The sequence below is a fragment of the Aplysia californica genome, unplaced genomic scaffold (genome assembly GCF_000002075.1).
Source record: "Aplysia californica isolate F4 #8 unplaced genomic scaffold, AplCal3.0 scaffold00548, whole genome shotgun sequence".
NCBI lineage: Eukaryota > Metazoa > Mollusca > Gastropoda > Aplysiida > Aplysiidae > Aplysia > Aplysia californica.
The window spans coordinates 330,594-341,999 of NW_004797818.1; the positions used below are offsets into that span (position 1 = coordinate 330,594).

General features: G+C 36.9%; 1 protein-coding gene across 1 annotated transcript; it reads left to right on the forward strand.

Annotated features, from left to right (window-relative positions):
* The first annotated feature begins 1,385 nt into the window (after positions 1–1,385).
* On the forward strand, positions 1,386–9,919 carry LOC101857822 (kinetochore protein Spc25). The gene is made up of 7 exons (XM_013087120.2): positions 1,386–1,477; positions 3,711–3,843; positions 4,798–4,854; positions 6,261–6,407; positions 8,252–8,347; positions 8,727–8,825; positions 9,684–9,919. The coding sequence occupies exons 2-7, from the start codon at positions 3,714–3,716 to the stop codon at positions 9,809–9,811; spliced, it is 657 nt and encodes a 218-aa protein (XP_012942574.1). The 5' UTR covers positions 1,386–1,477; positions 3,711–3,713; the 3' UTR covers positions 9,812–9,919.
* Positions 9,920–11,406: the final 1,487 nt, after the last annotated feature.

Sequence of the window (11,406 nt, forward strand, 5' to 3'; positions counted from 1 at the left end):
TGCCCCCCTGAATTTTACCACAATTTAATGTTTTGCTGTTGTTAGGTTTGATATCTTAGCTCACCCAGAATCAAACGTATAGATCTAGAATCTAGATGTAGGTCAGGCTCAAATAAGGGGGGTGGGAACTACCGAAAAAGCACCCAAGCCTTTTGGCTATTCTCACCTGATGTGAGTTCACCGCTTAGTGCATCGGCTCTGGCTAATCTGAATCACTCCGGACGAGAGGGCGAGCCTATTTGGGCTAGACTGTTCTCACCAGGTGTGTGTTCACTGTGATACCAGTCAGTGTAAACAAATGTTCCAGCGCTCTTGTGTTGAAAGCGTGCAATATTGTCTGCAGGCAGTCTGAGGGGGCGGGTGGGGGGGGGGGGAGAAAAAGAAGGGAAGGAGTATCGAGAACTTCCGAGCAAAACTAAATGCCGACCAGTGTAGTTCGGCTCGATTTGAAAATTGAAATAGCCATAGCATCTTTGTTTGTGTAAGACATTCAAATTAGTCTTGATCTATGATCTAGATCTAGATTTGACTTTTGTGCTATTGGCTAGATCTAACATTATTTTTTTCTTTGTTTTTGTCCAAGTTGATCATCCACACCGATAGGATAGACAATATTTAGAAATTAGGAAAAACATGTCTTGTTTCACACCGGTGAGAATAGCCAACGCTGGCAAGTCTCACCCGGGTTGAGAGGTCGATTCGTATAAATTTATTCGAGGTGAGAATAGCCACTTCCTAAATCCCAAATTCCTGACTTGATTTTGATGAATTTGAATCTCATCTTCACGCACTTCACCACTACCTCACATGTTGCCAATCCTAGGAAGTGTGTTTGTTGGTGATATAATAATAATAATAAATAGAATTTGTATAGCGCTTATCCCCGCTCAACAGCAGGCTCTATGCGCTTTACATTATGGTATCCCTCTTGGACTGATTTAACTTTGGTGGACCCACTGTGTTTACATGCGCACTGATAACAGCTTGATCACAACAGTGACAGTATGGCAACAGTACAATAATTTTTAAAAACACTTAAGTTTTTATGCAAAACAATAATATATATGAGAACAGAGAAAAGAAAAGAAAAGTGGACGAGGAACATTAATAGTTGGTATGGCATCGCACAACGAGGCACAAAAGTAGTTCTCTGGCTTCGTTTGGTGGTGGGTCCACCAAAGTTCAATCTTACCAAGTGTAGACTACTGTCAGATTTTAGTCTTGAGCCTTGATAACTTGATAGATTTCTGGTTGCATTGCCTTGTACAAATCTTGATTTTGTATTTTTTTAAATGTGTTAGAACAATTAGGAATTGAACCTCTCTGCTATACACTATACATCACAAATAGGCCCTATCAAGCTATGGGATGGCAGTACAAATAACTGCTGTCAGTATCATCGCTGATCCGCTCATCTCTGAAACTGAGCTTGAAGTCTAACTGGCAACTTGGTGCACCACTCCAAATTTTTCAGAGGGTCTGTTGTGTATTTTTCAACGTATAACAAGCCAGGCTCAGTCCAGAAAATTGTCTAGGCATTGATTTACTTACAAAACTAAAATTTGAACTTAACCAGAAGGGCTGGTAAATAAATGCTGTAAGCTGAGTTTGTGTATGGATTCTAGCAGTCTTTAGTCCACAGTATACTAGTTTGCTTTTTCTCCTGTGGGTCAGAATTTAAGATTCACGAGCCAAGGTTATAGTTCAGTTTCAGCTACCTTAGATAAGTAGGCCTTATATTACTTATAACAGTAATCTCCGCCTGAGATCCCATCGCTTATGATCCCGGTTTGTTTTTATTGTTAATGTCCCGCTGTTTAAAGAAAACAATTTTTATTACCTAAAAGTCGCCCCTAAGATCCCGCTCTGATTCACTCTGAAAGTCTACATTCGGCTAAGATCCCGCATTTCAGATCATAATTTACGGAACAAAAACCCTGGCGGGCACAGCCGATCATCCAAGAGTAAAAAGTTGAGATCATTGAACTGCCCATCGCATCACAGGTCAGCCACTCTCTTGAATATTATGATCAGGTGTGTGCGTTGTAAAACTCGATGAAACTACAATATTTGCCCCTGACAAGATTACACTGAGGTGTGAACTGGCCGACGCGTTATTTTCCCCATGTATTTCATGGCATCTTAGCTTTCCATCTAAACTAACATCATAGGCTGGGTGGGTAGGGCCTACAAATTTGCTCCAGGCGGGATCACACCGAACTGTGAACTGTTCCCTGACCATTGTTGCAGTTAGATACTCCCGAATTTGCGAGAGTGACTGAATTTTAATTGGTGTAGTCACAAGGTAATGATGCGTAACAACAAAGGTGGGGGAACTTGGTCAGGCCTGGATAAGCGTAGATCTTGAGACTCACGATAGGATGATAAGTGGAAATGGCATGCCTTACCATTGTGATTGGTCATCAAGGTTGGTCACTCTTTGCTGGCCATATGTAATACATGATGTAAACCTACCCAGGGGTCATGTCAGTTTATTTTTGAGTGAAGGGAGACCATTTTACCGTTTATGGTCCTAAACATGGGTCCTCATAGGTTCTTCCCTTGGTGCGTCAGCTAAGATGTCGCATTTTCCTTGCTTTCCGAGCACCAGAATCTTAGGCGGAGACTACTGTAGTTTTAGAATTGTCAAAATTTCTGTCATGTAACTTAGAGAACTACAGGGTTGCTTCATATGGGCACTACTATTCCAATCTTATTTTTCATAAGTCAAGAATGTCTGTATCCTTTCTTGATAAATTCTTTCTGGATGACTGGTGGTTTGTTTGCAGTCATGGTAGTGGTGACAACAGTTTGTTGATGTAGAACTAAATTTTAAGTAATAAAGGCTTCTCTTTGTAAGTTACTACATGATATCAAATCAACAATTTAAAAAAAAGCACTCTGGGCTCAGGTTTCTCACTTGGCTCTCTCACTCCATCTGATTTTGTTGTACTCCAGCCCCTGTCTCTTGACATAACCATTCATGACAACACTTCTACTCCTTCTACAGAGAACGTGTATTGATTGTAGTATTTAAAGAGAGGTTAGATTATTTTAAAAAAATAAAATGACAAGAACGAAAGATTAGCTTTGATTTAGAGATGGTTGGAAGCTCTGAGAGTGAGAGAGAAAAGTGGTTACCATTCACTACTGTGTGTATGATTTCAAGCAGGTTCTTATCTAGTGGAGAACTGGAACAGTGTGGTTTCAAATCAGACAAAATGTTTAAGCTTGCTTCAGGTGTACCAGAGTTTGTCATTGTTACAAAACAGTGTCTTTCAACTAACTTATTCTGGTACTATAATACATTTCTGAGTGTAGCACTTTGTTGTGTAAATGTTATTGACTGCATAGTTGTACTTTTTTCTTGTGAAAAAGATATTTACCCCATGTTCGTAGTGTCTCTACATAAAGTTGTTATATTATGTAAAAGGTTTTTCCCTGTTCTGTTCATACTGATGATGATACTGTTCAGACCGAATGTAAAAGAAGTATTCAAGTTGAAAGCCTTTATACTCCCAATACAGCAATTCTGACCTCGCAATCGTAAATCCTTTGGAATTTGTCTGCCCTGAACCTTACTTTTTATAATACCCATCTGTTATATTTTCCATAGTAGTCTCAGATAATTTCTAATTGCTCTCCCAGAGTAATTCCTGATTTAAACTAATGAAGTAATTACTTAATCTTTGGCTTCTTCCCATTCCCAGGCAATGATGGACAATTGGCAGAGTTTGTCTTCCTTGCTACAGCAGTCTCAAAATCGACTTTCGCAGTGGGCATCGGAATTTGAGGATATACTCTCTAGTACCATTAACCGTGAAGAAAAATGTGCCCTCGAAAGTAAGTAATGTGCTTGTACTTATATCAAAGCATTGCTTTTATTTTATAATGCTCAATGGTTTCGAAAATAATATAATAAATGAAAGGCAGATTAGTTTTTGCAGTTTCCATTTTTCTGTTTTTATGATTTATGACTCTATTTTATGCTTTTTGGGTTTTAGTGTAAGTTTCTGTTATAACTGCAGCATTAAATTTGCTTTTGAAAATTTTTTCACAATATTTGATCTTGTACTTTTATGTAAAACATTTAACTTAAGACAGGAAGGTAATTAAATGGAGCCTTAAAATATTTTGCACATTATGAAATCTGATGACACATAATATATATATATATATATATAATAATATGTCTATAGTATTCTTTAGTCATTCATTTAAAATTATGCAATATAAAGTGGACAATTTGTTTTTCTTTTACTTAACGTGAATAATGTTAATAAAAATGCCCCTCGTAGAATCAAGGAATGTTCCAAGAGAGACACAGGAGTTCCACTGAACATAGCTTATTGAGAAGATGGCAACTTGAAAGTGATGTCAGAAGTGGTCTGAAGTTATGTAGAAGTAATATTACCACAAAAGCACAGAAACTATGTTCTCAGCTCTTGCTCCTGTAGTATATTCATGGCAACTGGCGCCAGAGAGTAGACTGCTGATATAACAACATTTTTAGTGAATAGACTGAACACTATCTGATCATCCTCTCTCGTAAAAAGAACCTGTCACAGAAACACACATACATACAAGCAAAAGCAATATCATCAATAGTGACAAAACAATGCCGCTGTGTTTTCTCATGTATTGAGCAAAAATGAAAAATCAATTATATCAATTATATTTCTTTCTCTCCTTTTCGTCTTTTTTTATCCTTTTATTGTCCCAGAATTTGTTTTTTCTAGTAAACTATTTTCAATATAATTCATGATAATAAATCTACATGATAATTTTATTTTACAGGGAAAGTTGCAGATCTTGAGAGAGCCTTTGAAGATAAAGTGAAAAACAAGGAAAAAGGTACTGATAAAATGGAGAGTAGATATATTGTATATGAAATTTGATTTTATACCCACTCCCACTTAATAGCGTAAATATTGAAACTGAAAAGAATCGCAAGATACTTTCGACTTTAAATGCATTTGAGTACTAAACACAAGAATTCGATCTTTAAGTTGGTTCGGGGGTGAGAGGGTGGAGATGAAATGTCCTATTCTGTGTGCCAATTCTTTTTTGTACTAGCTCAAATGAATTTTTTTCATTGGGTTATAAAGGGGATTTTTTTTTTCAATCATATTTATCAGCCAACAATTTTGAGAATAAGTTTTTAATTGAAAAGCTTTTTCACTTATACTTATTATTAAATTCATTGTAGCCTCTCCAGAGGAACATGAAAAAACATGATTTCTTTTTTATTACATTAATGTGATGATATTGAAAGCCATTCGGGACTTGAAGGCAGTAAAAAATGAACAAAGCTTTCTTACAGAATATTTGTAGTGGAATATTTTGTAAAATAATATTAATTCTTCTTTTGAAGAATATTTTTGCCTGCCTGCCTGCTTTATGTTTTTAGATATATTTATAATGTAATGTACAGTATAATCCACTTATATCGACATTTTGACATCTACATATTTTCCAATTATGAAATTTTTCCTTCAATATCTTCGCAAGACAATTTCTCTTATATTGACTTTTTTTCCGGCTGACTCTACTTTATCGACATGATTCTTGGGTACCTGGCGAAGCCTACGAACATAAATGGAGTAAAAAGCCACGCTAACGGTCAACGCTTTAGTTCTTCATTAAGTCTGCATACCCGCCAAGTAGCCTATTCGATACACCAGGCTTTAGTAGGTCATGTAGGGCCTACACAGTGTAGTCTCCAACACAGTACAGTGCCTCACAGACGTGAGCGTCTCTCGCGCTGGGTATCACCTCCCTACCCCTACTCCCGATCGCTCACTCCTCTTCCCCATCCCATTCTCAGTCTGTCGCTGGCAAGTGCCACGGTCAGTGAGCCAATGCCTGGCCTTTCTATTTTCCCCAGCAAGCGGCCATAAACAGGCCTTACAAAGATGCTACAACAAAGTTTGCGCGGGTTTGTAGTGTTCGCTTCAAGCCTCGCGTTGCTCGGTCTTTTGTACCGTAACTCGACCCCCCCCCCTGCCTCTTGTAAGTTTCTCTCTGGTTTCACTGTTTAGTTGTGTAAGAATCAAGGGAAGCAACCAGCTTAAAGTTTAAAAAGTAGTGTTGTATTTTTGACGCTAACCTCCCCTTGTTTTTAATCTTTGACTTTATATTTTCATTTATGGACATTTTTATAGATATATCGACCACAAATCCACTTCCCAAAGCATGTCGATATAAGCGGATTATACTGTATATAAAGACTTAAAATTTTTCTCTTTTTTCTATTCCAGCTTCTGAAGATCAAAAGATTTTAATAGCTGATTTAAAAGAAGAAGTTGAAGTTATAGCAACTAAAAAAGCTGCTTCTGAAAAGCGGATAACCCTGTATGAAGATGAGCTTGCCCACCTCAGAAAAGAAGAGCAGGATTTGAGAGAAGGTATCGCGTTGCATAATATACATGTTACAGTTACAGGGTTTCCTTTTTGTCTTCAGAAGTTCATGTTTATTCTTTAGTGCCTGGGATTTCTGTAAATTGTTGTCCCTTCTTCAAAAGTATGATATGGAACTTCTTTATGTAGGTTTTTTCTATTAGCTAGATTTTTTTTTTAATGTGGATAAAACACAAAATTGTTCTTTAGTTCACATTGTAGTATTGTCGTCAAGAAGACTTTCAGTAGCCAAATTTGGGCATGTATACTGTCCTGCCTATGCTGGTGTCCGAAGCAAACTTTAAAATGAGTCCATTTTAAAGATGAGGTGATTCTGAATAGAGAAGAATAAAACCCCTTTGAAACCCGAATATATATGGCTGCCAAAACTGTGCTCAGATAGGAAAGAAAAGCAAACCAATGATTGCTCTGTGAGCAGCTATCCATAAGCTCTGGTAATGAAAAAAATGTAGAACTCTTTGTCTTGTTTTTTTATGTGTCACAACGCAGTGGAACCAGGCACTCGTCAATTTTTGAGTATGTAGAGTTATTGGTATCAGCTTAAAGCTTGTTCATTTGCCTTGTCTTGGATGGAAAAAAACAACCCAATATAATATCTTAAATAAAAGTCGAGATATTTGCGATTGAAGGATGTGGAGGTTGCTTGGCTTCAGAGGTAAAATTGGCGAGAAAATCGTTGCCAAAGTTTGATGGCTTCCAAGGCTTGAGAGTCCTTGGAAACTGAAAAAATGCAATTTTTATGCCTTTAATCAGCGTTTTTCAGTAGAATCTGCTCAGAAATGTGTTTTTTAACCGGACATAAAAGGTGTTGAGCCGAAAAACAAAAATTTGAGAAAAGTGTCCTAACTGGCAGAACAATGCAGATTTCTTCCATTTCAGTATTTTGACGAGCGCCTGATTTCATCATGATGCTTCACATCTATTATCTATTTGTGGTGGCCGAAATTTGCTATTCAAAAGGCTTTTTAATGGCTGCATCGATCGACGTGCGGTTTTTGTCCAAATATTCTTTAAAATATTCTCCAGATCATGCCGCCCTTGGTTTTTTCAGTTTGGAGACAGTTTTGCTGCAAAAAGCTAAATTTCTTTATTTCGCGATCGCTTTTGTAGGCTGACGTTTCTGTCTCTGTAATTTTAGAAAACCCGGACGTGATATTTCGCGAGGCGCATTTTGTTTTGAGAGTTTAGATCTAGACCTTCTAATTTTTTGCATCTCTCAAGATTTATTGCCCCCTTCCAGAGAGTAAATATAGTATGCCAATTACTTTTAGTTGATATGAAAGCACCGATCATTCCTTTCATCGAAAGGGGGCCCAGCTAGTATTATATATGTGCATAGAGTTGAATAGAGCTGTATTACATTATTTATTATATTTGCCATAAAAGGGAAAAGGCTCAAATTTGTTAGCACACAGCTGTCTGTACCTCAGAGACTCCCTGCATAACTTTGCACAGCTCCTCACTTGCTTGGTACTAACCACTCACTGTGCTAAATTGTAGCGAAATAAGAAAATTACATTTGTAAGTTTGTACTACCTTTACTGTGAGTATTTTCATGGTAAACTGACCATTTGGCATAAAAAAATTCCCCCAAAACATTGGATCTTGGGGCAATACCATTGCCGCCTCCTTCACCTTCACCCCCAACCCGTATGTTAACTGCTCATGCTTATTCCTTTTGTGCTTTGAATTATTGATTGGAATATATATGTAAGGACATATTCTGGTATATAATAAATTGTAGCTATCTCTTTGATTTTTTTAATGCTGTACTAGCGACGACATGTTATTGTTATAATTTACATTGAGACTTTTGGACCTGTTTCCCCAGCTCCTGTTGTGGATGCTCTGCAAAAAACAAAACGTTTGGAGGAAGAAGATGCTCAGTTCAGGAAGCAGCTTGCTTTGGATGTAATCAAAATAAAAGGTATAGTGATATTCAAGTATCAAGCTGTTCATAATTTGAAGATTCATTAACTTGAGAGCAGTTTCAAGGGAGGTTTTTGTAATTTTGATAACTAAATATGTCAGAATTGATGTACCTTTCATAATGCATATATCTAAAGACAAAATTAACATATATATAATATTATGTATACGATTTTGCTTTCCTCAGGGCTAAAGTGCGGAATATGTTGTCCAGGTTTATTGAAAGGTGTTACTTTTGACTAATATAGTGGGAGATGTCTAAGTTGTTTCAACATGATTGTTTTCAGCTGGAATTTAAAATCAGAAGTCAGTTTTATTGTCTGGTGGCTGCTGTTCAATGATTTTAGTCTAAACCTCTTGATCTCTTTTATCATCAGGTGGCTATCTGCAGTTTGTTTTCACTCAGATTGATGACAGAAATCCAGAGTTGCCTTACACACTTTCCCTTGGCCTTGATGAAAACCGCAAATACAAAGGTGAATGACTCCAGCTAAACACACACTTTGATTTTGATAAGTATGTTAGACTGGTTCTGCCAGATGTGATTTGAGCTTCTAATCATTTCCTGCGCAGTTCTTGACATATTTTCAGGTGCTTGGGTCTTCTTTGCCTTCTTTCAGCCAACGTATCACGCAAGTTGCTAATTATTACCCGAAATGTAAGCACAGATAGACTTATTTCTTTTGGTTTTCTTCTTATTTGGTTTGTTACTGTCAAAGAGTTTGTTGATGTTCTATTGGGCTTTGATTTTTCTACTTCTTTCCAGTGTTTCTATTGGCTCAAAATCAATTCCGAAATGTGTCCAATATGTTGACTCACCTTGAACGACTCTCAAACATATTTGCTTGAATCTTATGTGCCTTGCAGCCTAAATTATTGGGAGTTTTGAGATACTGAATTTGGAAATGTGACCTGGTCTCTAAATCTTTTATTATCTGGCTTTTGTTTGTCTGTGTCTTTCTTAGAAATGATAGCGCAGGATAGCCTTTCATTTTTTAAAAGTCTAAGGTCTGTCAAACTCAGTTTTCTATGTATCTTTTCTATGTTGAGCCTCGTCAGATTGGGCTGTTACTTCTTGTCCATCCCATGCAGACAAATTTGGTTCTGATTATTGTTGAGGAAAGAGTATTATTTTGCATTTATTTTATTTGATACGCTTTATATAAAATTTGTCTTTCTGTGCTATTTGTGTCAATTTTCTATTGGGTGTTTTATGAACTTCATTTTTACATTATTTAAAGTCAGGCACATTTTGCAAGTTTAATAAACCATGTTTAAAAAAAAAAGTGTAGTTTTGTTTCACGCATATTTTGTTTTGCCTGTTTTTGCTTCAGTTCCCTCATCCGACCCTGTCATCGCTGACTTGGAGGAACTTGTCGATCAGCTCAACTGTAGCAATAATCTGGACAAATTTCTTCATACGGTCAGGAGGAGATTTCAGAGCACGACAAGCCATAAATAATGTGACGAAGAGTAATTCTTGGACAGACTTTTTAGAATGTTATATGTATATACTATTGGTCTTTGAAATTATGTAATGATAACTGTTAAGTAAAGACAGTGGTGTTTATTGTGAGTTTGCGTTGTTATAGGCCTACAACATGGATTCACCACTAAAAATGGGGTTGTTAGGAGAAGAAAGTTGTGAGTGTATTGGGTGTGGGTCATTTCTATTCTGAAAGACCTTTTTATTACACTTTCTGCCTGCCTTCACATGTCCTGATGAAAGAAAGAGAGACAATGCTTTCATGTTTGTTGTTCCATAGCGAAAAATGTTATTCCCCGGCTAACGGCTCATGGTGACTTAGAAATGTGGGATTGGGTTTCTGTACAATTCCGCCTAACACTTTGCGGTCACTTGGCGCAATAATGCGACTGTGAAAATTATCCGTTCCGGTCACCTGGCGCAGTTCTGCACCAGGCCCGAGAAGTCTGTTGCAGTCACTCTCGTGGCTGGGTGACCAGATGGGGTATTTTGTACTGCTGGCTGTGTGACTGCAAAGTGTTATGCTCACACAGCATCTACAGGGGAAACAAAGACAGAAAAGATGATTGGCTACATGTTCCTTTTGGCTGTACTGTTACAAGTGCTAAGACTTTTATTCTGTTCACGTGAACTCAAGTGTCCAGCAATTTTATTAAAAGAGGTTATAATTCAGAGCTGTTCTAGAGATAATGGTGTTTCTGTGTAACTGTCCCTGAACAGATTTGTTGAAATGCCTCCCAAGGTTATTGAAAATTCAAAGGGAATAAAATAAATGCAAGCTCTTGTATAAATTCAAGTTCAAGCTATGAATTAATCGGCTTAATTCTGAACACTTTTAAATATTTCTATTACACGTAAATATCAGCTATATTTTGTTACTTGTGATGTAGCTTTTATGTTTGAATTTATGTCTGCAATTTGTGTCCTTTGCTTTTTTTACGCCTTTATGAAAAAAACAACTTTTTGCAGCTACTTTTTTCCTATCAAACATCTATCGTCCTTATCTCCCCTCCTTTTTCTTTTTTATGTTTGTTACTCTCTTGTAACACCTCTAATCTTCTGGTGCTCATACTCATATGACCTTATGCAGTTGCGAGCTCCGTAAAACTTCTACTGAAACTAAACTAAGCAGTTTCTGTCTTTCCTTTTCACTGTTCTTTGTTAGTAGTGTTTAATTTATTGAGCTGATGTGTTTGTCTGTGTCACAGTTATGTGGATGAGAAGATAGCAAGAAAACCTGTCTCAAAAGTAACTTTTTCATTCTTCGTTATGGTACTTTTGAACTGAAGAAGTTTCCAATTCTGCTAGTGGTTTAAATATAAAAATAAATTTGGCTTGTTTCCCATTATTTATGATGCCTCTATACTTTCTATGATTACTAATTTTTGTTAGTCTCAATGTTTGCATAATTTAACTTTTCTCATGGGTAAAGTTTAGAGGGTTGGGTGGTTTGCGGGTGCTCTGGTGTGGTTTGCTTCTTCTTTCCTATTAATCCTATCATATATCTATCTTCGTTATCTCCCCTCCTTCTTTATTGTGTTTGTTACTCCCTTGTAAAACCTCTAATATTC

Bases quoted from the DNA above. Each gene is read 5' to 3' on its own strand.
- LOC101857822 (XM_013087120.2), top strand. From the start codon at position 3,714: ATGATGGACAATTGGCAGAGTTTGTCTTCCTTGCTACAGCAGTCTCAA. The intron at 4,855-6,260 runs GTACTGATAAAA...TTTCTATTCCAG, and splicing joins AGTGAAAAACAAGGAAAAAG to CTTCTGAAGATCAAAAGATT. The intron at 8,826-9,683 runs GTGAATGACTCC...TTTTTGCTTCAG, and splicing joins TGAAAACCGCAAATACAAAG to TTCCCTCATCCGACCCTGTC.